General features: G+C 41.0%; 2 protein-coding genes across 2 annotated transcripts; one reads left to right on the top strand and one right to left on the bottom strand.

The window, feature by feature from the left end:
• Nucleotides 1-811: 811 nt before the first annotated feature.
• Nucleotides 812-5,063, bottom strand: rps18 (ribosomal protein S18). The gene is made up of 6 exons (XM_030063096.1): nucleotides 4,958-5,063; nucleotides 4,235-4,333; nucleotides 3,564-3,650; nucleotides 2,463-2,564; nucleotides 1,413-1,504; nucleotides 812-937 (listed from the first exon to the last, which is right to left on the bottom strand). The coding sequence occupies exons 1-6, from the start codon at nucleotides 5,024-5,026 to the stop codon at nucleotides 862-864; spliced, it is 525 nt and encodes a 174-aa protein (XP_029918956.1). The 5' UTR covers nucleotides 5,027-5,063; the 3' UTR covers nucleotides 812-861.
• Nucleotides 5,064-6,950: 1,887 nt separating this feature from the next.
• Nucleotides 6,951-27,575, top strand: vps52 (VPS52 subunit of GARP complex). Its single transcript, XM_030063072.1, has 20 exons — nucleotides 6,951-7,088; nucleotides 11,013-11,094; nucleotides 11,428-11,480; nucleotides 12,150-12,225; nucleotides 12,973-13,040; nucleotides 14,054-14,229; nucleotides 15,057-15,207; nucleotides 15,385-15,485; nucleotides 15,913-16,045; nucleotides 17,238-17,295; nucleotides 17,688-17,821; nucleotides 18,846-19,001; nucleotides 19,805-19,923; nucleotides 20,319-20,442; nucleotides 20,630-20,725; nucleotides 21,606-21,713; nucleotides 22,619-22,684; nucleotides 22,969-23,080; nucleotides 24,924-25,042; nucleotides 26,293-27,575. Exons 1-20 carry the CDS (start codon nucleotides 6,999-7,001, stop codon nucleotides 26,437-26,439), a joined length of 2,169 nt encoding a protein of 722 aa, XP_029918932.1. The 5' UTR covers nucleotides 6,951-6,998; the 3' UTR covers nucleotides 26,440-27,575.
• Nucleotides 27,576-27,599: the final 24 nt, after the last annotated feature.

Below are 27,599 nucleotides of genomic sequence, written 5' to 3'. Positions count from 1 at the left end.
AACAAGACATTTGAGTGACATTTTTACACAGGAAAATCAAATAAATAAATGGGTACCTATCATTAATGTAATAGTTTTTTTTTTTTCCATTAATGTAATAATTAATTAGCTAATGTATGAACAGGAAGCTTGACTATTTCAGTTTTCAGAAATAAAGCTGAACTGATAATTTATTAATCACCAAAATTCATTACACAACTGTCACCCAATCACAGATTAACTATTGATAATTAAACTGATAATTCTATTTTTTTTTTTTTTAGCAGTCTTCCATTCATTTTATTTGATCTTAGACTTCTTATCACATAATTAGCACATTACTGAGATGAGTCACATTAACATGAAGGCTGAAATGTCCAGTTTTCAAAAATGGACCTAAATTACTAATAAGTCAAACTTCAACAGACAACTTTCATCCATTTACAGATGTATGCAACTCCTATATAATGTCCATTAATGTAATAATCATTACATTAACAGGAAAAAAAAATACATTAATGGCAGGTACCTTTTATTTGCAGGACACTACATTAACTGGATTATTGTGATACAGGACAAATTGCATTCATGGTTGATTACACCAACAGCTGTAACAAGACGCTTCAGTTCAAAGAGTTAAATCTCCACTGAAATCCACAGGAAAACAGCTGATCTGTGTTATTAGTGTGTTGTGGTCAGAAACTCTAATAATGCCACCCCACGTTACAGAGGAATGAACTGAAACCTCAGATTCCAGCCAGTTAATTTGTCAGTTGGCTCTTTGATCAAAGCCCGACATGATTAAGATAAAAAGCAGACAGAGGCAGGCAGGTTTAATGAAGTGTGGTGTTTTATTGACACAAAAATGGGAGCAGGGACATTTTACTTCTTCTTGGACACACCGACAGTGCGACCGCGACGGCCGGTGGTCTTGGTATGCTGACCGCGCACACGCAGACTGCAAGAGGAGAAGAAGAAAACAAGGAACAGAGAGAGGCGGTTAGACTCTACCGGGTTATCTGCCCGTCACAAAATAAACCTGTTAGCGGATTTTACACGTCAAACATCAACGTTTTCAAAGCCACAAACTGCTGGTGACAAAAAAAACTCGCACAAACCATAGCAGCTAATTCCACTGCAAGGCATTTCTCATTCTTAAGTTAAATTTGATGCACTGGAGTGATTTAAATCTGCAGATCAGTTTTATTCACATGCTGCCTGGTACAGGTCTGTGTACAACTCGCAAGGGAGCCCAACTTCTTGTATCAATTATTACAATCTGCCTTTGAATTCATGTTTAAGGGCCAGCCTTTCTCAGCATACCAAAATAACCGGGTGGAAGACAAAATAAACTTTAAGGATTTTACATGACATTGTTCTCTCGCTCTGTGGACCCTGAATAAACTTAAGTGTGGAAATGTGGAGCTTCTTACCCCCAGAAGTGCCTGAGACCACGGTGAGCCCTGATCTTCTTCAGCCTCTCCAGATCCTCTCTCAGCTTGTTGTCCAGACCGTTGGCAAGAACCTGAAACACAAACACACCAACACCCATGAAAACACGTCCTGCGCCATGCAAAACCAACACCGCCGGACGTCAAAATCCAGTAGATTAATCAATAAAAGGTCACCAACCACAAGCCATAGATATTTCTAAAAATAAATGATTTACTGATTGATTTGGTTCAAACTTTGACCTATAAAGTGGAAGCAGCTAAATGTTTTGCTTCCCAGCTGCTTGGCCTCTGCTGCACTTCAATGAATTAAAAACTCAGTAAATTTAAAACACGATCCATAAAAGATCCACGTTTGCAATGACTCACTGCACCTGGTTCTGGCTTTGGAAACAGGTGTTTCTTTGAATATCTGTACTGACTGTGGCTGCAACTTAGATTCTTGGCAGGTGATTTTGAGTGCACCTGGTCTTGGAAAATGTTCAAAACAGACAATCTCTATGAATAAAATGGCACTAAAGCAGCCATGGATAATGGCTTTATTCTTTTCAGGGCTGTGATAGTAACATTCACAATGGCTACCTGGAGCCCTAAAATTAAAAAAAAAATAAAGGTTCCTCATGAATTAAGACGCTTCAAAGTGAAATATTGCAGAATCTCAAAATATGCTCTGGGGGAGAAAAAAAAAAAAAAAAAAAAATCACTGTAGTGTTTTCACACAGTCCAACACTCTGCTTTACATCAACAGTCCTGCATTTAAATCAAAACACAGGCCTTACTGAGCCAAACCAAATTCAACACAAACAAATGAGGCTCACAGTGAGTGTCCAACATCAACAAGCGCTGACTGAGACAAAAACAAGCAAAACATGTGGCCAACACTGCAATGAGGAAAAGGGGTGTGTGTGTGTATGTGTGCGTGTGTGGTTATCACAGATGTTATTCTAGTCTGCGAGTGACAATATGACACTAAGCACATCTGCAGGTTTTTTTTTTGTAAATGCATGCAGCCTGCCTCCCTGCATCACCCACCTGGCTGTATTTGCCGTCCTTGACGTCCTTCTGTCTGTTGAGGAACCAGTCGGGGATTTTGTACTGGCGAGGATTCTGCATGATGGTCACCACCCTCTCAACCTAAGCAACAACAAATCCATTAGTACAGAGTCAATTAATGAGAATGTACTCAGAATCAAGATTCCCATTAGCACAAGGACTATCACTGAGCATTTCTTAAAAGATTTTTTATGGCATTTATGACATTAATAGAGACAGGAAAGCCAACGGGCAGAGAGGGGACGACATGCAACATGTGGCAAATTGAACCCGAGCAATCAACATTAACTAAAGCAAACTTCGAAAAAAATAAAACCTAGACTGAAAAACTAGCTGAAAAGATAGTGTACTGACAAAACACACTAAAATAAAATGCTTTACAGAAAATGTGTTTTCTGTTTGTCAGTTTGGTCCAATGTGTGAGCACAAGCAGCATGAGGAGGCATCGGTGCTGATGTTTACTGAGACTGGGAGTCAGCTGCCTTCACAAAGCGGAATACCTATTTTGACAAGCACCGCCACATTATAGTAAAAAAAGAACAACCTAAAAACTACATTAAAATGTAGCGTTTAAAAAAATAAAGTGAAATTAGCAAAACACACTGTTAAAGAACTGAATTAAAAATAAAAACTAAACATGAAATAAAAATAAAAACAACTGAAAAATACAAAAACTTCAACAACTCTGAGGCCGATGCAATAGACCCAACCCTAGACTTGTTCCCCCAGGTGAGCCACCGGGGCGCCCAACAGCATTTATAATTTTTAACTTCAAACAAAATCTTAGCATGATTTTGTCCTTAGCTTGTGATGGCACAACCAAGCAGTGTCAAGTCAAGAAGGAAAAAATACATCTTCCCTTAACCTCACAAATACCAAATATTTATGTCTTATAGTTCCAAAATACTGATGGACTCAGTTTCTGCTCAGTGCCCCTCACCCTGCCAGAAGGTCAGATATTAAGTGGACAACTGTAGGCTTCTGTGTACTTTTAACAAGTTAGGAGATTCTCTAAGTTCATCCACACTGCATTCTGTGAAACATGTTCAAATCTGCCGGCTTTTGTGCAGCTGTGCTCACCTCCTCCTCGGTGAGCTCTCCAGCCCTCTTGTTGAGGTCGATGTCGGCCTTCCTCAGGACGACGTGGGCGTAACGTCTGCCAACACCCTGGGACACAAGAGATCTGGACATCAGAGCCACATTAACACATCCAAGCCAAGGCACACTAATAAAGTTTAGTCCCAAGACACAACAACTTCAGTCTAGGTCTGAACAGTATTATCCAAATATGAAGATATGGACAAATTTAGGGATTAGTTTAAGACAATGATTGTTCTGATCAGTAACACTTTATGAAGTAACTTTATTGTCCATTTGGTGCTATTACATTATTTTATGAGGAACGCTTAATTTACACTGGTGTTCCACTTAAAATTTAAAACAAGTGTGAACCCACAGTCATATCGCTATCAAGATACTGGGCATGAATATCGAGGTATGAGAATTTGTCCATATTGTGCCGGCCCTGCTTCAGATATGTGTGCTATGTAACATCACACATCCATCATATACAATATAAGATGTACACCATTTATATGGCTTACAAACAAACTGAAAATAAAGCAAATAACCTTTTCAAACTCCACACAGCAGCGCTGGTTTCACTACAGCTGCAGAATACTGACCTGTGACTACATATCAGGGCATTACACCAGACAAGGTGAGGTTTTCCCCCAAACATGTGGACTCACCTTGATGGCAGTGATGGCGAAGGCGATCTTCCTCCTGCCATCGATGTTCGTGTTCAGGACACGAAGAATGTGCTGGAACTTCTCAGGGATGACCAGAGACTGAAACACACAGCGTAAAGCGGGTAGGTTAGGCTCTGCACCCCCCCCCGCTTTCCGGCCGGGAACACATGAACAACAGAACAAGGACCTCCAGCTGCTGTGTACTCATGCAACTCAACACTATTTCAGATTACTGTGCGCTTGCATGACGCCAAAATAACTTTAGTGTTAATTAAACGCGGGATGACAGCATGAGGGACGCTAGCTACGGTGAAGGCTAATGCTAACTAGCCATCTTCATTATGGTGCAACTAGCTCGTTAGCCTGAGCGGTGCAGGACAGTTACACTACTTTAATTAACAAAATAAGAATACACATTGTCAGATATATAACCTGTGGAAGTTTTCCAGGTAGTGTGAAGCATCACAAGAGTAAGTTATCAACAGAATCAGCCACATTTATTCTCAGTGATCCCTGTATCGGTAGCTATCGACAGCCTGCCGCTGGCCGTAACCCGCATTATACATCAACTTATGGCGGAAATATGCCCCCAATTTAACATCGATCCACCCAAACGGCTTTTCTACAATCCATCCGACATCTCAAAAGTGGAAACTGGGTGAAACAGGGGCGCGATGAAGGCAGATTATAAAAGTATTCCAGGTCGATGAATTTCTCTCTCACCATCTTGGAAGCGGGTTCCGTGCAAAGAGGAAGCCGCCTCGTTCTCGCGACACTTTTCGCGGCTCTCATCGGAAGCAGGGTTGCCAAGTCCGTGTTTTTTCCGCCAAATTGGGCTACTTTTTAAGTGTTGCCGCGGGTAGGTAGGTAGGTAGATACTTTATTCATCCCGCAGGAAATTCACATTTTCTTCAGCAGTATCCACAGATTACAAATTAAGTAAATAAAAAAAAAATAGAAATAAAGAATAAGATCTAAGTATAACAGAATAAGATCTGAGTACAACAGAATAACCTAAGTACAACCCAGTGTGCAAAAAGCAATGTGCAACAAAAGAAACAGAAAAAACCGTGTGCATGGGTGTATAAAATGTGCATAGAGGTAGGTCAATGTGCAAATTTAGAAGAAATATACAGTATACACATGATAAATAGCAGTAAGCAATATAAACACTATGAACAAGGATTATAAAAAGATAGGAATATGAACAATTTCAACAGAAGTATTAACAGTTGAACAGAAGTAATAACAGTTAAACAGCAGTGGAAAATAACAAAGTTTGTCCGCGGGTTGGGCTTGGGCAGACCTGTGGCATACAGATGATGAATAATGCCTATGAATAAAGATTCATATTTTGAATGACTAATAATTAAATCTGCTGCCACGCGTTTGAGCCCACCAGAGAGATGCTGGCCTTGTTCAGTACAGTTCTGTATGACAGGGAGCAGGGCGAGGGATCTCAACATGTCTAAAAAGAAACTGAACAACGCTGTAAATAGTTCAAGTTCATGGAGTTTTTTCCTGTTCTTTTTATGTTTATATGGAGACAGCCAGCAGTTTAACAGGTGAGCTGAAATGTTTTTTAATTGCCTTTGCCTGGGAAATTGCCTTTTATGTTTATGGTGTTATTTTATAGATATTATAGTGCAATTTGCAATTATAGCGATGCTGTTGGACTTTAAAAGCAACATATATGGATTTTTATGGTCATATTTTGAGTTCTGGTATTGGGCTGATTTTTGGGCCGTTTTTATACCAACCAGGTTGGGCGGGTTTTGGGCTGGTTTTGAGTTGCTGTTTGGCTGCTTTTGTCTCACAGATCTGGCAACCCTGCTCATCGGAAGCCAGTCCGTCATTTCCAACCGGTCCGACTGGTAAAACGCAAACGGCCATCATAGTCCAGTCATTTTATGAGAAAACCTAGGACAAATTGCAAGAGAAGCAAACTCAACTGATTTTGTATCCTCAGTTTGTCCTGAGTGAGGGAAAAAAGTCCCAAGAAATCCCATTGGTGGAAAGTTTTGAAAATCACCGATTTATGACCACATATTACCAAAAAACACTGTTTTTAACACACGGGAAAGGGGTTCAAAATTTTACTTTCAGATATCACTATAAAAATTCACAAGATGATTACACACACAAAGACAAGAAAAAAAGTCAATTACAAGTTCTTTGAATTATTCTGTTTACACATGCATATCACACATTATCTGATTTGATATGCGCTAATAAGGAATATAGGGAATAAATGCCAGAACAGATATTTAAACAGTGAATTAAAAGGTCACTATATATATAGTAACCTTTTAATTCACTGTTTATAGTAACCTTTTAATTCAAGGTTACTTTATATATAGTAACCTTTTAATTCACTGTTTAAATGTCTCTTCTGGCATTTATTCCTTATATTCCTTATTAGCGCATATCAAATCAGATAATGTGTGATATGCATGTGTAAACAGAATAATTAGGATACAAAATCAGTTGAGTTTGCTTCTCTTGCAATTTGTCCTAGGTTGACCCCAATTTTGGCCTAAAATTACTGGACTATCAACACAGATGTACGTTTAGTGTAATTTCCGCTCCGTTGGAAATATTTAATTTAATGTTAGTTGTTTTATATAATTTGCAACGGTCCGACGTTTTTAATTCGGTTCGTTAGAGCGCGGACACTTTTTTAATCCACAGGTGTTTCCCGGGGAGCGAAGGGGACGGACTCGGCGTTTGTAGTTTATTTTAGTCGTGTCCGTGTTTGGCAGCGATGGCGGAGGGAGCTGTCTCCGGAGCTGGCCCCGATGTCAACACAGCTGTCAACCCGACAGAGAACGCCATGGCCTATTTACAAGACGAGGTGACATTTGTTTCTGACTTTTGAAGCGACACCGACGCCGCACATTTAAAATATTCAGCCGTTTTTTGTGTCCTTTCTGTGCGGTTAGCTTCGCGGCTGTTAGCATCGACCGGCGCATCACCAAGCAGCTGAAGCTCCGGGAGGTTTGAATGAAAGCTAGCTAGTTAGATTTGATAAAATAGATTATTTTTCAGGGTTTGTCCTGAATTAAAAGCCTGTAGTAGGAAGTGACACCAGAGTCAGTGTTGTTTGTTTTGACAGAGCAGCTGCTGGAAGCTAGCCGAGCCTCAACCACAGTTTTTCTTTTATAAAGGCCTGTAAGGTGAATTGTTTGTACCTGACAAGTTTCGGCTACCTTGCTTCTGCAGCCTTCATCAGAGGTGTCACGTGATGTTGGTGTGACGTCTTCTGTGATGTGTTATATGGATTTTGCCATCCCACCTGAAGTGATGGGATGGCGGTGTCCAGGGGCGGGGCGCCCTCTGCCGTCTGGTGGTCTGCTAAACGACCGGGGGTGGCCCTGCAGGACTGTGTCCCAGGTGTGGGAAAGCTGGTAGGCTCCTTCATCCCGGTTGACAGTCTTTGGGGCCCGCTTCCTGATTTCGACCGCCTCCTTTATCCACCGATGGAACCTGTTGCTTTCCGTTCTGATGACCTTGGCTGCGTCCCAGTTCATTAGGTGGTTTTCCCTCTTGCAGTGATCTGAAATAGCAGACTTCAGATTTTCCTGCGTTGCTTTCAGTCTTGTTGCACGGGTGAGCGTTCCAGCTGTTTCCTTTTCACATTCTTTTTGATGTTCATTTTTACGCGTGCCAAACTGTCGGCCTGTCTCTCCTATGTATGATTTATTGCATGTTAGGCAGGGGATCTCATATATCACATCACACTTTTTCTCAGGGGGGATCTGGTCCTTCGGGTGTACTAGCATTTGGCGAAGCTTGATGTACGGCTTCACTGGTGTGCTGATGTGGTATTTTTTCATCACTCGCTGTACACGCTCTGTGACCCCTCTGACGTATGGGAGGGTGACCATGCCCAGGTTCTCAGGCCTCGAACCTTTCTTCTTTTTATCCTCCTTGATGTTCCTTTGGACCTCTCTCTTGCCTTTGTTTATGGCCCAGTTTGGGTAGTGGCAGTTTCTGAGTGCCTGCCTTATATGGTCCTCCTCCTCCTCTATGTCATGGTTGTCTGTAATGACCTTGGTGCGATCATATAGGGTGCGGACGACTGATAGTTTGTGTGATGTGGGGTGCTCTGATGTCCATAGTAAGTACTGGTCTGTGTGTGTGGGCTTTCTGTATATTTTTATCTTGATGCTGCCATCCTCAATATGGTGAATTTTCATGTCCAGGAAGGCGATGGATTTGTGTTCTTCCTCCTCATGAGTGAATTTTATGTTTCCAGTCTTGTCTATGGTGTTTAGATGGTCTGTGAGTATTTGTGTGTTGCCGGTCTTAATCTTCTCCAGTATGTCGTCCACATAGCGCCTCCAGAGGGACAGCCCACATTCTTCAGGAGCTGTGGCGATGGCTTTGGCCTCCAGGTCCTCCATGAAAAACCCACTCATGATGGCAGAGAGGGGGTCCCCCATGGCAAACCCCTCCTTTTGCCTGTATATGGTCCCTCTGAACAGGAAGTATGTGGATTTGGCTACAAAGGCTAGCAACTGGACTATGTTTTCAACTGTTAGGTTTGTTCGTTGCCGGAGTGATGGGTCTGCTTGCAGGCGGTGCTGTACTATTCCAATTGTGACATCCACTGGTGTTTTTGTGAACAGAGAGACTACATCATGGGATATGAGTATCTCATCTGCCTCCACTTTCATTGTGCTTAATTCTTTTGCCAGCTGCTTTGAATTCTTACAGTGTTGCTTTGTCCGGCCCAGGAGAGGTTTTATTATCTCAACTAGAGCTTTCGAAAGGTTGTATGTTACAGATCCTATGCTGTCAACAATAGGGCGGAGTGGAACGTCTTTTTTGTGTATTTTTGGGGTGCCATATATTCTGGGGGTGATACTGGCTGTTGGTACTAAGAAATTGTAGTTTTCCTTGTCTATTTTCCCCTCGTCTACTAATGGTTTGAGTAGAGTCTTCAGTTTCTTCTTTTTTTCCTCTGTAGGGTCCTTTTTCAGTACTTCATATGTGTCTTTATCCTCCATCATGGCTATCATTTGGTTTTCGTATTGTTTTGTGTCCATAATAACTGTCGTTCTCCCTTTATCAGCAGGCAACACTGTGATCGTTTTGTCTTTAGCTATTGATTGTATAGCTTCCCATTCTTCCCTACTGGTGTTCTTGTGTGTTATTTTGGCAGTCTTCAGTATCCCCGCTATCTCGTTGCGCAAACCGGCTTTGTCGCCTTGGTTTGTTATTTTGTGACATGCTAACTCTGTTGCTACAATGAAATCTTCGTATGGTATGTTTATTGGCGTTGTGGCAAAATTAAGACCGCGAGCCAACACACTGCTCTCTACTTCTGTTAATTTGCGTTGTGAAAGGTTACATACCCATGTTTTTCTTTTGTTGCTGTGTTCTTCCTCCTTTTTTACTGAGGTTAGCTTCTCAAGTTTTCTGATATGGCGGCTTTTTGTTTTCTTGAATTCCTTCTCGTGCTCGCGTTGTAGGTGTTCATTCAAAATCCGCTCGGTTTCCGCGTCCAGGGGGAAACGTTGTTTAAATCCACTCCTTTTCTCGGACAACTGCTCTTTGATGTTGTTGATCTTGTTTACCGTGCAACGAATTCTTTCTCTCACCAAGGCATATCTTGCTTTGCTTACAATCCGCTCCGCGTTTTTCGTCGGAATTGGGTTTTTAATTCCCAAGCTTGTTGGTACAACTCCTTCGTCGCGGCAACGTAGTGTGAATCTCAGGTGGTTGCGGAAACGGGCCAGTTTGTGTTCCAGGTGTTCTAAATAACGGAATTCTTTTACGCTGGTCTGTCCATGACTTCCGCGTAATATATTAAAAAGGTTCATTTGGCCTACAAATTAATGTTAACCACAGTTTTTCTTTTATAAAGGCCTGTAAGGTGAATTGTTTGTACCTGACAAGTTTCGGCTACCTTGCTTCTGCAGCCTTCATCAGAGGTCATTACAGGCCTTTATAAAAGAAAAACTGTGGTTAACATTAATTTGTAGGCCAAATGAACCTTTTTAATATAGCCGAGCCTCAGTTTCCTCATTAATTTCCCACAGTGGTATAATATAATTTAATAATATAACATTAACTCGAGCTTAACCTTAAAGATGTTCAGGCATCATTTTGCTGGTGCAGTTTGGTGATTTTATGTTGTTTTTTTTATTTGGAGAGGTTGAATCCATCTGTCCATTTAGTCAGACCCCTGGAGGAGGTAAACAAACAGGCTTATAGTAACTTAATTTGACCCAATTCACCGTTTATCACCTCTAAATACACGATTAACATTGTTTTTTTGTTTGTTTTTGGCCTCATATTTCTTGGCTTTTCCTAATTTAGTGGGGACAAGTGGGTAAAAATAAAATTAACATATTTTCAATGTCCTGGACACATTTTGTAGCTATAGGTGTTACTAGGCTTTTCACACATTTGCTTTAGCTGGTTTGGATGACACTGAGGAACTATAAAATGCCATTTATAATCATAAAAAAAAATTGACTTGTCTCAGATTTTCTTTAGGGAATTCACCTAACATGAGCACACCTGTTGTAGCACTATAACCACTGATAGTTAATGTGACACCTGGGGGAGAAAAACCTGATTCCCACTAGAATTCTGGTTATTTTTTTAAATGTAAGAGGCTATTTAGATAGTCAAAAAGACGCACAATCTTGGGTAACAGCTTTTATTATAATGCTTTTCAGGAGGTTTAAGATACTGCAGTTGGTAAATCTCAAGCTAACAGGAGGGTTAACTTGACCAGTGTGTGTGTGTTGTTCTCTTGTTGTAGAGGCCTGATGGAGACATTCCCAACCTCAACCTGGGAGACCTGGACCTCACTACTGATGAGTTTATCCTGGATGAAGTGGACAGTAAGGCATCACTTACTCTAAACACCCCTCATGTTCTCAGTAGAATACAAGATAACAGCGCAGGACAGAGTGAAATTAGTATAATGTGGCTATCAGCTGTTACAGGGTTTTCCCATCAGTTGATTCACCCTGTCAAATCAATAATATACTAATAATTTCTTAGCAGCGGGTTTGGCAATGGTAATCGTCCCTAACCAAGAGCACTACAAGTGTTGAAAAATAATTGAGATATAAGAGATAACAGTCCATGCCTGCAGCAGACTGTCATCGCTCAGTATTTCTGTTGAATATCTGACTTGTAATGAACACCTTCTCTCTCTTTGTCTCCTCCAGTTCACATCCAGGCCAACCTTGAAGATGACCTGGTGAAGGAGGCGCTCAAAACGGTAAGACTGTCATGACGCAGCCGAGGGATGGAGGTCTTTCTCACACGGTTTCTCTAACATAGCTTCATGTTTGTACATGTAAAAAAAAAATGTCCAGTAATTTACATGGGATCATCACTTACCAAATGTGTGTAGTTTGCCTCTGATGAACATTTGGCTTTATTAGGGATACTGTGGTGTACTTGTACTACGAATAACTAAAAATTTTTCTGCTTTCCATGTATAGAATATGTATCTATAAATTAGGGATGCAGATATAGGATTACATGCTGAGAAAATTCTCCAACCTCGGACATTAGCTGCAGCTGAGACGTTTATTTAGATTCTCTTCTCATTAGAAAGAAATGCTGTTTATACACAGAAGCTGCTCACGTCGATTTGCTGTTTCATTGCTGTGTGTAATTGCCTTTCTGTACATGTGACATTCATCTCTCCTTCAACACTTGGGCTCATGACACCAACTGAAAACTCACCAGAAGACGTCATAAATGCATTCATCAGGTCTTCGGGCTAAAAATGTGTTTGTAATATGTTTCTCTGTTCCTGAAGTGGTGACAGTTTGGAGATGCAGCATTTCCATCCAGCAGCAGCAGTGTGTCACAACAGCGATGACAGTAAACGTTTGTTATCCTGCTTTGACCTTTTGTCTTTCTTCTGGTCTCGCTTCAGGGAGTCGACCTCAGGCAGTACTCCAAACAAGTGGAGGCCGAGCTCCAGAGGATCGAACAGGCCTCCATCAAAGACTGTATCCTCCCTGCGTTTCATTTTTCATAGAACAGGTTGAATTATTTAAAAAGGCTCGGTCTGTTCCCGGCTGGTTTTCTGCAGAACGGCTGCCTTCTCAGCACATTTTAGGCATCTTGTGCTCCCTCTTTTGTTTGACTGTGATTTGATATTTAACCTCAGTGTAGAGCTGCAAAAATCAGTCATATAATCAATTAGTTGCCAACTGTTTTGATAGTCAGTAAATGTTTTGAGTCATTTTTAAGCAGAAAAAATCCAAATTCCAGCTTCTCCAATGTCAGTATTTTCTACGTTCAGTAACATAAGTATCTGGGTTGTGGACTGAAAACACATGAAGATGGCAACTTGGGCTGTGGGAAATTGTGATCAACATTTTTCACCATTTTCTGACATTTATTGAACCCAACAACTGACCCATGAATCGAAATATAATCAACAGATTAATTGATAATGAAATAAAATGAGCTCAAAGTGATTCTTCAGATGTTTTCCACAGTTTGACCAGCAGCCAAAAAAAACCTCAAGTATTAATTTTATAACAATATGAACAGAGAACAGGGGGCAGTCTTAGCATCTTAGTGTTCTGAGTGAAGTTGGAATCAGCAAATATTTGTACAAATTTTTGATAAAAAACTAAAATGATTGATTGATTGCTGAATTTATAATCAGTTGATGTTCTCAGGGTCAGCTAATCAGCTATCTCTTGGTTGCACTATTGTGTTGTAATTCCTGATCAGGCCTTTATCAGACATCAAGGAGAGTCAGAACATCGCTCTGCTGCACAACCAGATCACAGCCTGCGACTCCATACTGGAGGTAAGACTCTGACGTGAGGCGTCCAGTTTCTGTTCACCACACGATGATGCCAGTTCATGTCAGTGGACCTCGTAGAAAACCTTTAGAAGATAAACTGAATTGTCTGGGTGTTTTCCCTCGCCTGAATTAGAAGCAGACTAGACGCAACAAATGTATAATCAAACACAGCAAGACACGGGGACGACATGATGGAGCCTCCGATGTGTTTTCCACTCATATTTACAAAAAAATGTGTAAACATGAGAGGATTCAGGCTATGGATTCAGTCATCTCTTGATTATTCACTTCATATTTGTGGGCATTCTGCAGCTGTAGAGCACCGATCATCTTTTTTTTTAAGTGTTATTTTACACTGTTCAGCCTGTTGAGTGTGAGTGTGTGGGCTGTTCTTGTAGTTGCAGCGCCTCCTAGAGGGCAGCTTGTTAGAGTCATTGATAAAGGAACACTGGCAGTGAGACAGAAATTGCTGTGATGTTTGCCTTGAACCTCGGCTAGTCTTCTCTGTGGTTTTGTATCGAGCTGCAGGCCCAGAAAAGTCAGAGGCGGGCGAATGATTTGAAGCCTGCCCAGATCCTTACCCTGACCTTAACCTTAGAAAACTCATGCCTAAGCTTAACCATCCCTGAACAAGCTGAAATGTTAGAAATCACAACACTTCGAATTCCAGTTAGGATACTGACTTCATCTCTCCTTTTCCTCAGCTTCCTGCCCTCTTTTTTTTTTTTTTTTTTTATCTCTGTCCTCCTTTCTCTAAGTCCACTTTTTCTTTCCTTCTTTTTCTTCAGTTTCATGGTCTTTTCTCTTTCTATCTGCCTTCCCTCCGTCTTATTTCTCATTTTACTATTCCTACGTCTTGCTATTTTGTGGGCTTTCAGAATGTCTCCCTCTTGCTGTTTCCCCCACAAAAGATTTACTCGACTTTTCAGGCCCATAAGCTGATCATTTCCTGATTCTGCTCTCCCGTGTTGTGTGTGTGTGTGTGTGTGTGTGTGTATGTGTGTGTGTCCCGCCAGCGGATGGAGGGCATGCTGAGTGGTTTCCAGAGCGACTTGTCCTCCATCAGCAGTGAGATCCAGACGCTGCAGCAGCAGTCGGTCAGCATGAACGTCCGGCTGAAGAACAGGCAGGCGGTCCGCAGCCACCTGAGCCAGCTGGTGGACGAGCTGGTGGTGCCTGGAGCCATGATCTCGTAAGTGTGTGTGTGTGTGTGTGTGTGTGTGTGTGTGTGTGTGTGATTTTAGAAGTGTCACTTAAAATGTGGCCAAATCTGATACCATGTCCTTGTGTATAATCTTTTTTTTTCCACCACACTGGTATTGTAAATGACCCTTTTCTGTTACTAGAGTCATATATCTCATTTATTTGTTATCTTTTTATCGATTAATTCATTCACTTATGCAGTCATTAATTTATTAAGTAAGTAATTTGTGTATTTTGGAAAGCCTTAATTTACTTGATTTTATTATTTATTTGTGGTGATTTCTATACTGTCCTCTGGCTTTTCCTGTTTTATCAGTGTGTTTTCATGTTACTTAGTGCTATATATACCATTAAAAGTCAAATTAAACAATAAAATATAAGAACATTGATTTTGGTATTGGTTAAATGATAAAATATTTTTGAATTTATATTTTGTATCACACAATAACCATTTTAAATGTATGTAAAACATCTATTCTGACTTTTTTTATATACCTTTTTATTAAATGTCCTTGTTGGAAATATAAAAATTAGGACAGAAACTAAATACGAATGAAACTTTTGCAAAAAGTAAGATCTGAAACTACCAAACCCACACTGACTGAAACTAAACTGAAAGAGAAATACACTTTGAAAGCCACATAAAATGAAAATAATGAAGAAAAATCACACACTTTAATAATCCAGGTGTGCCTCAGCATGTTTCTGTAAGTGTATGTGACCCTGCACTGTATTTGACATCCTGACCTGTGTGTCTGTTTGGGGCTCAGAGAGTGAAGCTGTGCATGTTGGTGTGTTTCTCTCCGTCTCCTGCAGCACCATCCTGGACAGCCCGGTGACCGAGCAGGACTTCCTGGAGCAGCTGCACGAGCTCAACAACAAGATCAACTTCGCCAAGGAGCTGAGCTTCAGGGAGACGCTGGCCTGCTCTGACATACAGGACATCGTGGACCGCCTCAAAATCAAGGCGAGTAGATGTTAGGACAGGAAACAGAGGAAACACCCCACTGATTGATCTGTCAGTCATTCATTTGATTAGTTTCATGCTCGATCTTCTCATTGCCTGAAGCATCATTTTCTTTTTTTCTTCGAGTTAAATCCTCGATTATGTATGACTGTATTAACTTTCTTATTTTCATCTCAGGCGGTATCTAAGATCCGAGAGTTTATTCTCCAGAAGATCTACTCCTTCAGGAAGCCCATGACCAACTACCAGATCCCACAGAACACTCTGCTGAAGTACAGGTGAGCAAACACACCTGTTTCTGAGTTCCTGCGTTCACATGGGCACAAATTAAACTGCACCTCCAAACAGCGCCAAAGAGCTGTGACTGTGTGAGTGGAGAAACAAAGTACTGATAAACATGTAGCTTACAGTCTGAGATGTTAAACAAATTCTGAAGAAAAAAAAATGAGCACATGCAAAAATCGAAAGAAAGAAAGACAAGGAAGAAAGTGCGCGGTTTATGTTGGTGTACAAATTGATCTTAACAAGAATTGCAAGACTCTAAATCTCTTTCATGCATGTTAGCACTCAAGTGTTTGTAATTATTTTCCAATTAGATTTCAGCTCCATTAAAGACAGTTTGGATGCAGGTGCCAGTTTTCATAAATCAAGACCATTTCCTCAGTTTTTTTTCACAGTTAATTAAACGTGTTGTGCATGTTGCAGATTCTTCTACCAGTTCCTGTTGGCCAATGAGAGGACGGTTGCAAAGGAGATCCGAGACGAATACGTGGACACCATGAGCAAGATTTACTACAGCTACTTCAAGTCTTACAGCGGCCGGCTGCTGAAAGTGCAGGTCAGTGGGTCAACCCGGGTCAAAGGAGGAGAAAAGCTAAATGATATGGATTTGACTTCTGAGAAAAAGAAAAAAAAAACAGGTCACCGCAACAAAGTCAAGTTATACAGACTTTTTTTGTCTAGCCTTATAAAGCAGACCAACACAGTGCATTACAGACAATAAAATACTGAAACTTGTAATACCAAATAAAATTTACACATCCATCCATCCAATCTATTCACCAGAGATTTCCTAAATCTGTAGATGATAGAATTGTGTCAATCCATAAAGAAGCTTCGCAGCTTCACTAAGATCGCCAAGATGCTAAGATTATCTTCCTTTTCTGTGTTCATCTGTTCACGTTAGACTTTGTCCTTATTTTTCACACTTTGTACGCTAAATGATTATTCTATGCATCCAAAAATGACCGAGAGATTAATCAACAATGAAAATATTCATCATATTCAGCCCTAAAGCCGCATGAGCATGTGTCACCTCATGTTAGTTTGCCGTTGACGTGCAACTGAAGGGGTTTGCAGACTTGTCTGTAGGGATAATTTTATCAACAGGTAATGTAGGGTAGCTGCTTTGAGGTCAGTGTCAGTGGTGTGGCTGCACTAAAGAGGTTATGGTTTTAAATAACAGCAGGTGGGAGGAAGCTACAACCGTGAGAGCTGTGACTGTAGTCGTCCTTCATCACATAAGAGCAGAATAACAGCTCAAACAAGACGAGAAAAACAAAACATCCAGCTTTGGAGTCATTGGACTGGTCCCGCCTCACCGATTTCACCCCGGCTATACCTTAAATAGTTTGTCCTGATTATTGAGGTGTTCTTTTTGTCTTAATTATTTTTGATGAAAATTATTTCCCATGAAAATGTTATGATGATCATGTTCAACCTTTCCTTTAAACACAAGTTTCCCCAGCACCGATCACATTCTGAACTTAAAGTGATGTCTTCATTTTGCTTCCTTAGTCTGACCAGTAACTTTTCATTTAATTCGGTTTCATTTTAAGATGATATGAAACAGAAAAGTAAGCAAACCTTAGTATTTATGAGGTAACCAGAGACGTTTTTTTTTTTTTTTTTTTTTTTTTTTTTTAAATGAAATGTTCACGTGCGGCAGCTCTTAAAGAGAATACCAGTTCATCCAGTAATGTGTGTGTGTGTGTGTGTGTGTGTGTGTGTGTGTCTTCCTGTGTTGACAGTATGAGGAGGTGGCAGACAAGGATGACCTGATGGGAGTCGAGGATACAGCCAAGAAAGATATCCTTTGAACAGTGTGTGTGTGTGTGTGTGTGTGTGTGTGTGTGGGCACGTGTTCCTGCGATGCACGTGTGTTGGCAGATGTATTACTCTAATGTGCAGGTGTGTCTCATGCAGGTAAATTAGTGTTTAGGTGTGTCTTTTGATGGGCACGTGTGTGCAGGTTTGTCTCCTCAGTACGACTACACGTGCTGGAGTGTACAGGCGTGTCTGCATGATGTACATGTGTGTGTGCTGTTGTGTCTTGCATGTGTGTTTTTGACAGGGATCATATACAGCTCATTTAACTGAAGTTGAATCAGAAATCCAGTCACACGTGTCTCCTGAAAATGATGACCCACCAACCAAATGTGCACTATTCTGGTGTGACGTTCCTTGACGGCCAGCTGCAGGTTTCTTCTCCAAGCCGTCTCTGAAGAGCAGGAACACCATCTTCACTCTGGGTCAGAGGGGGGCAGTGCTGAGCCCCGCCGAGCTGGAGGGGCCGATTCTCATCCCACACACTGCACAGAGAGGCGACAGCAGGGTGGGGACACAACAAACACACATGCACATCTTCTGCTACACCGTGCAGCAATGCTCATGTGCATAACAGCATTTTTAAAAAGAAAACGTGAAGCAGGTGTACAGGCAGATACACGGCTTAGCTCATTTTCTCCAGAATGAATGAAAGTGAAGTTCCTATGCGAGCGAAACCAGGAAAACTGGTTCTGTTGGTCGTTGGCTGTGAAAGCAACCTGTTGAACTCCGGGGCAACAGTGACATCTTGTGGCCGTATGAATGAACTGAAACCTGTGTTGCTGTGTTCACATAACAAGCCTCCAAGCTGCTTCATGTAAAATCCATTGAAGTGAGGACTTTCTAGACTCAATCGACCAAAAATGATGGATATGCACTAAATTTGATGATAGAGGCCTGAGTCACTAATAAATTATATTCTTAATCCACTTTTTTTTTTTTTTTGGCAACTGAGTCTAAGCAGTCCTCAGTTCAGTCAGCCCTCAGTTTGACATGGTGCACCTTTAATGTTCTATTCTGACTTTTTTCTCCTCAGATTTGATCTTTTTGCCTTTGCTCTTCATGTTTGTTTGTATGTGATCCATTTCTCCGTAGCTCGCTTCAGTATGGATAGATGTCTGTATGTGTTCATTTACAAAAACAACCAAAAAATATTTGCACTCTGGTCATAATGACAATTAACCAAAGGCGTTATAAGTGTTCGCTTCTTAGGATTATTTGTTGTAGAGGTCATATTTTTTTTGTACTGGTACTTGAACTGTACAATGACAGTTAGTTGAATCTGAGGCTGATCATCAGCTGTCGAGGATTAGGGCAAGAAGCCGACAGAGGGCTGGGTTGATGCGTCTGATTTGATAAGATCCGATTTTTTTTTTCACACTGCTCAGAATAAAATCACATCTGTTGCCTGTAATTGAGAATTGTCAGTAAGTTACCTGCAGAGTAACTATTGTAAATGTTCCAGAAAAAATCTCAAAGAAATGAAGATCAGTACATTTGAATGATCCTGAGTGTCCGCTCCCTCCCTCCAGTATCCCTATGAGACGCTGTTCCGCAGCCAGCACTACGCCCTGTTAGACAACGGCTGCAGAGAGTTCCTCTTCCTCTCCGACTTCTTCATGGTGGCAGGAAACTCCGCGCTCGACCTCTTCAACTGCATCATGGGAAAGACTCTCAACATGTTCCTGGTACGATGTATATTGTCATTTTAACAAGCTGAGTTTCTACAGGAGAGGAGATACATCATGTCCACTGCACAGTGCAGCTAGATTTGTTTTCAAAGGAGAAGATGTGCCGTTGCAGCTTCCCAGCAGTACTGAGAGATCACACCACACTTTTAGAGTTTAGTATGGATGTAGCTGAGTGGCCTAGTGGGTGAAGAGACCGTCCTATAATGGAGAAGTTGCTGGTTCAATCCCAACAGCCAGTAGGTGTCCATCAACATCCAAGTGTCCTTGAGCAAGACACCAAACTCTTTTTGTTCACTCACTGCCAGCTGATTCACGTAAGAGCATCAGCTAAATATCTAGCAAAAGAGATTGTAGTAGATATTAGAGATATTTAACAAGAAAGTCATGCTTTAAAATGGTTTTCAGTAGACTAATGACAGCAGCAAAAGCCATCAGCAGCATGTTGGAGTGTGAATCTTCGAGATTCAATGTGGTTCAGTGTTCTATGATTAAGTTCACAAATGATTTTTGTTTTTTGGAGCAAGTCAAGAGCAGATTTGAGCAGTGGAAGATGCAGAATTTATTATTAATCCATCAGTGCAATGAATGAATCAATGCACCTCTTAATTTCCATGTAGAGGTGACTGATGGCTTTGCCTGCTGAAGAATTTGAAGAAGTGTTGAATATCCTCACCGTGCCTAATTCTGTTTTTTGTGTTATCCTGAACACGATTGTAGACTTCTTCCAAGATACCCCCCCCCCCCCCCCCCCCCCCCCATGTCCAATCTCCTGTCATTTTCTTTCTGCTCCCTCCCTGCAGAAGAGCATGTCCACCTACGTGTCCGACTGCTACGACAGCATTGCCGTCTTCCTGTGTATCCACATCATCCTCCGCTTCAGAGCCATCACCGCCAAGAGGAACATCCCCGCTCTGGACAAGTCAGTGTCACACTCATCACTGCTCAGTGTGATTCAAAGGAAATCAGTGCATTGCTGGTGTTAACGTTTAAAGAAGAAATAAGAAATGCTCATTTTCTCATTGATATGAATGCTTTTTTTCTTTGATTGCACTATTTAATGATAATGCAATATGTAACTCCTCACTAGAGACCACCATCACACCCATTATTCATTAAAATTGGCATTATTGATCATTTTTAATCGATAATGTGTAAAGTTATAAAACTCATCTCTGTTGTGGTCCTTATTTGGAGGCGAGTGTGTAGCCATCATATTATTGTAAGATTATGTCTGTAATTCTAATTTAACAGTCTTTAAGATTGCGATAATGTGAATATTTCCGTCTGTCCTAACTGTTGCTGTCTGAATCTCAGGTACTGGGAGGCGGTGCTGGAGCTGCTGTGGCCGAGGTTTGAACTCATCCTGGAGATGAACATCCACAGCATCAGAAACACAGACCCTCAGAAACTGGGAGTACTGGACACCAGACCGCACTATGTAAGTTTACACACATAAAACAGGCAGAATACATAAAGAAACACCAAACGGTGGTACACAGAAGTGAGGAGACGATATACTCACATAGACACAAACAAACTGTGTTTACCGTGTGGCTACAGGCATGTGTCAACACAGGCAGCACTCTGGTGTGTCTGCTCATTTTGAATGTGTGTAATTATTTCAGATCACACGCCGCTACGCAGAGTTTTCCTCAGCTATCGTCAGCATCAACCAGACGTTCCCCAACGAAAGAACCAACGCTCTGCTGGGACAGCTGCAGGTACCTGGTTTCCCCTTGGGGATCAATAAAGTATTTCTGACTCTGTAACAAGCACGCTAGGACAGTAACACTTTTTACACACTTGAGAGTAAATCCCTAAAAAGAACAACACAATAGTTCAAATAAATCACATTCAAATCAATAGATAAGTACATAAGTAAACAATAAAAGCAGATAAGCAGGCAATAAAGCAAGCAAAGCAGTAGTACTGACACTGATACTCACTCACCACTAATACTGATTCTTCTTGAGGAACAGCTCTTCCATATAATCTACGGAGCAGTCTTGGTTTTGCAAGCTACAGGTAGCCATGTAACATTGGTTTTATAGCACCTGTGCAAAAATAATCCTTTATATTTTTCTGAAATTTTACATAAAAGAGAACAAAGGTCAGTTTTTGTCCAATGCTGGCATTTATACACAGGATTAGATTAGATATTAATCCCTAAAGGGGAGACTCATGTGCCACCAAATCATTGCACACAAACAGTAAAACAATCTAGACAGTGCAATCATAGCACACAATTTAAGTCACACCATCAAAGCATTTCTGAATATGAGAAGAGGACTGTGAGAATTATGTCAGATTTGCAGGTAAGGTATGAAGATAACTAGTTAAGGTTTCATTTTCACAAGAAGCACAACTTTTGCTTCCTTCGTCCTGCAGCTTTTGCTCAATAAACCACAATTTCCTCTTGTCAACTGTGAACCTTGATGAAAGTTTCTTGCAGGGCACTGATTTACAAACCATGGCACACACTACTGTTACAAACCATGTGCTTTGAAGTGGTGGTGTAACACGTTGCTGCCAGTCTGAGGTGAAAATAGTCCGGTAACACCTGTCCAGTATGTTTTGCTAAACATGTCGACACTTCTTCAGGTTGAGGTGGAGAACTTTGTGCTGAAGATGGCAGCGGAGTTTCCATCCAGGAGAGATCAGCTCATCTTCCTCATCAACAACTACGACATGATGCTCAGCGTGCTCATGGTGAGAGAAAACTACAAACATGGACGGGCATTCAGGTCCTGCCTCATCTCCCGGCCATTTGAATTAATTTTCTTTCTTTTATATGATTTTGCTGAGCTAGTTCTGTGTGGTAATCAAGTTGTGAAAAGGCCAGTTACCAATGCAAGCAAATAATTCTAAATAAAATGTAAATAAGTCTACAATTACCTAAACATGTTATAAAATGAGTAATCTAATTTCTTTTATTCCAGTTATCATAATTATTGTATTTTGAAACTAGATAATTGTGATAAATGTGCTTAAACCTGTTCCCAGTCATGTAGTTTCTCCCAGAAGGCCAAGTAAGCTACATATTAAAGTTTCAGAAGATATTACGTCACATTTTTAATTAGCAATCATCACCATGCAGAACTAAATTATATTTCTAAACATAACATTCAAGTTTCGAAATGCAGATATAAAGGACCTTGTATCAGTTTTTTCAGTTTTTTGTGGAGAACTTTGTAATAGAGGCTGACTGTTCAGGTCAGTTCATCACAGAAATATCGCTATTGGCGTTGATGTCGGCTGACATGTAAAAAAAAAAAACCCTGCAGATTTTAGTAAAGAGCTTGATGTGTTGCTTTTCCTTACTTTGCAGTGAGTTGGCAGGGCAGCCAATCACAGCTGAGCAGTTTGTTGTTCAGCTGTAAAATACTGAGCTTCCAGCTTTTTCATTTTAACAGTCTGATTACAACATTTTGAGAATTCTTGATACAAATGTGTGTTTTATGTGTAAAAGCAATGTCAGTCAATATGTCCTATTAGATGTACAAAAAATTTTTTAAACATCCAGTTATCCAAACGTCCAGGCTGTCCTCTCTAATCCTGTTTTAGTGGAGTGTTTCCCTGATCTGTCTCTATCCTGTGTGTCTTTGTTTGTCCAGGAGAGGGCAGCAGACGACAGTAAAGAGGTGGAGGGTTTCCAGCAGCTGCTCTTAGCCAGAACTCAGGTAAACAAGCACAGAGGAACTGTGGGAGTTTCCCTCATCATCTTGTGGGGGTTTTGTTGTTTTGGCTAGTACAACAGCTTTGTCTAAACATGTGGGATGTGTTTCTCCTCCTACGCCTGGAAAATGTCATGAACTTAAATTCCTTTTCTACATATTCTGTGTCCTTAAAGCTTTACTTTGTCCTGTTTCTGACCAAATTACAAGTAAAAATAAAAACAAAGACTAGACACCCACACAGTAAGATTTTAACAAAGCATTCTGGTGTTTTCCTCTCCGTCCTGCAGGAGTTCATTGAGGAAATCCTATCTCCTCCCTTTGGAGGAATGATCGCCTTTGTGAAGGAAGCTGAGGCCTTGATGGAGAAAGGACAGCTGGACCGACTGAAGAACGACGAAGGTGAGGAGAAAAAGGTGTTGCTCGGTCTGGTTTCATATTGAGCCAATAAAAAGGAAGCAGCAAGTTGGAGAAGAGGAACTATTTCCTGCCAAAGAACGCCATAAAACTGCATCCACCCTCTGGGGGCAGACAGACAGTGTTTGCCAGTTTTGTTTTGTTTTGTTTTTAATTTGAATCAAGCTTTCACTAAAAAATTTAAACTGCACATAATGATTTTTCATCGTCAGGATGGCTGATTCATTCTGTGTATTGTTCAGTTTTACAGAAACCGCCCAGCTTTCAGTTTCAGCCTCCTTTCACTTTCGTCTGTCAGCTCCGTCACTCCTTCATCATCAACCTCTAACCTCCTACATCCCTCCTGCGTTTTCCTCTTATCGCTGCACCTTAATGTGTATACATCCACACCCACACATTCATTTATTTACCCGACAGGTACCCTTTTTGTTGTGAATCAGGGAAAGCGTGGGAATCTGTGACACAAACATTTTCACACCCTGATACGCTCGGTGATGTTGTATTGTGTTAAAAAGATGGTAAACCAAAAGATGTGCTTTTTTTTTTTCATTATTAAAATGTTTTTATTCTGCTCACTGGATGTAGAAAACATCATGAAACTGTGAGAGGAAGCACCTGATTCCCTCCTGAGTCAAACCAGTAGTTCTGCGGGGGGTTAAAAGCTATTTTCACACATCTGATTTTCTGCTGTTCCTGGATAGAAGTCCACCATTTTACCCAGGATTATACCCAATAAGAAAACTGTCATTTGTATCATGTATGTTAATGATACAAAAACGTTATATTTCCAAACGAAACCTGTTTAATACATTAAGTGCCATATTGAATTTATGTAATATAAGGTATTGGTTCGAATCAATGTTAAACAGGTCAGAATTACGTCTCTCAGCTCCATTTCTAGTTTTATATTGCTGTGAAAACGTCATGTTAACTGAATGGTGGTTGCTCAATGCTCATTTTTACTGAATAGAGCTTGAACACATCATAATTCAGCTTCTCAAAATCGAGGAGCAGACAGCAGCTCAGTGAGACCCGAGCCTGACTCGGAGTGGATCCTCATCCCGGCTCTGTCCTGACTTGTGTTTCGTCTGCACCAGCGCCTCTTTTCACTCTCATTAAGCAGAACAACATGTTTGTCTCGCCTTAACGGGGAAATGGTCGGTACCTCGGGAACATTTCAGCATCATTACATTTCTCACATGCCTCAGTTCACTAAGGAGGCAGCCGGTGTTTTCTAACAGTCACAGCAAGAGAAGAGAAGCTCAAAGTTTACACCCTTTCTGGCATCTTCTAGAGGAGCCTGCTGCTTTTTGCCCCTTGCTTGTGTTTTCTCTCCCTTCTTTCTTTCATCTTGCTACCGTCGTCGCTACCATAGTTTGCAACTCACACAGTCAAATCACATGTTTTTGTCACAGTAATTATCGTCCTTTGTGCTCTAAAATCCACTGTGTAGAGTTCTGTAATCTAGATAGAAGGCAGAACTGTGACATGAAACCGAGGACGTTGGTATCCCTGCTGTGGTTTCAGAACCGTTACACCCCTAAACTGCTGCAGCACGAATACGAGCCGTCACTCTCATTTCCAAAAAGCAGGATATTTTCAATTTGCCGGACAGTTGGTTACCGTGATTCAGACAATATTGTCAACCTACAAGGGAAAGACCACCCAGACCTGCTGCGATGAGTTAAAACTCCATTTTATTACATTTAGTGAGATTCAGGAACTGAAACATCTCAGGGGATGATGATGAAGATAGAACTCAGTAATAACACTGAAAAAGAAAATCCTCATTTTTAACTGTGTGTGTGTGTGTGTGTCTGTCCTCCAGCTCGTATCACCCAGTTGGTGCGCGGGTTCTCCAGTACATGGAAACAGTCGGTGGAGGCCATGAGTCAGGACGTCATGAGGTCCTTCACCAACTTCAAAAACGGAACCAGCATCATACAGGTAACGTGAGAGAAGTGTGTGTAAGCTCTGTAATGCAGTGAGGATTTACAGAACAGAATTACAGAGAATACTGCTGCAATACTGCTAAACACTGTGATCATCAGCTGCTTATTGGTTCCCTACAACAGTCGAAAGAAAATTGGGGATGCCACCTTTATTACTTACACCCCTAAGCTTTGGAACACACGACCTTTAGACATCAGGGAAGCCAGCTCACTAGATATCTTTTAAAAGAAGATTAAAAACCCACCTTTTCACTCTAGCCTTTAACTAGCTCCTATTTTATTCCACACTGTTGTCTTTTATTGTTTTATTTGCATCTTTTGTTTTATTTCAAATTTTATTTCAATTTTTAGCCTTTTCTTTTTAATTCCACCCTGTGCTGTGCTTTATTCTTTTTAATGTTTTATTTAATGTGTTTTCAAATGTTCTTCTTTTTATTGTGAAGCACTTTGAGCTGCAATTCTTGTATGAAAGGTGCTGTACAAATAAAGTTTTATTATTATTATTATAATCACATGACAGTGATTATTCGAACCGACTGGTCCATGGTGATGTTTCCATCCAGATGTCGGGGGATTTTAAGCCAGAGTTAGAAATGTGACAGCAAATAGAAATCAGATGTTAGAAGATATTTTCTCCCTCTGCCAAAATGGCATTCAGAATAAGGCCAAAGCTCATCCGTGCGATCACGTGTGTGTACTGAGTTCAGCAGTGAGTTGTGGAGGCCTTGTGTTTCCTCGTTGTCTATTAACTTTTGAAAACAAAAGCTTCCTTGCACACTTGTCAAGACTGTGCTGAAAGCCTTTTTCATTATGTAACCTATACCTACAGTATAGTCTTCAATCAAGCTGTTCAGAATTAATCTAACACCAGAGAGAGAGGAAGTTTTTTTGAACTGATTCTTGGCACTTTGAGTAACTTTTTATACGTAGTAGAGTAGGACTTGAAGTTACTGAAGTGGAATTTTTGCTTACAAAGCATAGAAGACAAAAAAACATTCATTTTTATTTCTATGTTCCCATATATAATTCTAATAAATGACTATTTTTGCTTATTATTACTGAGGTTATACATCGATGGTGGGGCAAAAAAAAAAAATCGTAATTGTGTGACAATCATCTGCCAAACTTCCATGACTATGACAGCTGTAAGTCTGTGTGTGTGTGTGTGTGTGTGTGTGTGTGTGTGTGTGTTTGTGTGTTTGTGTGTGACTAAAGTGACCCTGACCTCCGTCTCATCCTGTGCAGGGCGCTCTGACCCAGCTGATCCAGTACTACCACGGCTTCCACAAGGTCCTCAACCAGCCGACCTTCCGCAGCCTGGCGGTTCGCTCGGAGCTCATCAACCTGCACCACCTGATGGTCGAGGTCAAGAAACACAAACCCAACTTCTAGCAGGAAGAGGCTCGGCCGCATCAGCAGCACCACAGGCAGGAGAAGGGGAAGCCCAGTTCATCAACCACAACCGGTGTGTTAGCGTCAGTCGTGCTAGCGATGGTCGCCTTGGTAACCAACAACCAACACAACGAAGAATTTATTCATTTAAAAACCCAGGGGCTCCGCTTCGTTAACAGTGAAACCATGTAGGGTGTTTTTGACGCATTTTAACTGGAAAAAAACCCCCAACAAAACACAGAAGTGCGGGAAGTCAAAATGTGAAAGTGTGAGAGTTACACAGGAAGTGACTTGTGCTTCAGCTTCTAGTTCTCCATCTTCCCTCACAGCTGAAGAACAAAAGTCACGCTGGAAATTAAAACGATTAAAGATTTAATAAAGTCAAACAACACACTATTGTAGATCAGAGTGGGCGGGTAGAAAGAGCCGACTCTCCTGCAGCCGATAGGCGACAGATTTGATTTCTGCATCAGACGTCAGTCCTGTCAAAGTGTCACTGAGCAGGGCACTAAACCCTTCAACTGCCCACTGTATGTCACTCTCACATGAGTGTCAAAATGTAAAGAAACCAAAATTTCACTTGCATGCCCAGTGCCAGTTACAGTTTCACCAAAAACCAGGAGTTCATAATGCTAGAATGGAAATAAAGGCAGAATGAGAAGGATTTGTGGTTGGCCCGTCCTCCCTGGCTAAGCTAACCACCAGAAGAAAGTTTTCATTTCGGTGACATCCTAGGTTTAAAAAAAAAAAAAAAAAAAAAAAAGGCCCACCAGCACCTGCCTGTCTGCATCACTCTTCATCCTCGCCAACCTCAGATTCACTCTCGCTGTGGAGCGGGATTATGTTTGTAGGAGTCTATAAAATGAGTTTAGCAAAACCCTTCTCATTCTGCCTTTAACCAAAAGACAATGTGAAGTGGTTCTCCTCAAAGCCACATCAGTTCTGGGATCATCGTTAGACTGATGGTTGCATTTCCCCTTCACCTGCTTGCTTTGTTATCAGAAAACTTTAAGTAAACCCGCAAAAACCCACAAGGACAGTTCAGATAGGAATGTGGATGATTCATCATGCAGTAGATACACATTTTTCTGTTTCGTTGAATGTGTAAATTTGATTTGTAAAAAAAAAAAAAAAAAGCACTACTGAAGGAGAGGCTCTTT

Source organism: Myripristis murdjan, chromosome 11 (assembly GCF_902150065.1).
Source record: "Myripristis murdjan chromosome 11, fMyrMur1.1, whole genome shotgun sequence".
Lineage (NCBI taxonomy): Eukaryota > Metazoa > Chordata > Actinopteri > Holocentriformes > Holocentridae > Myripristis > Myripristis murdjan.
Note: the sequence above shows the minus strand (reverse complement) of the source record. Positions and strands in the feature narration are given on the sequence as shown.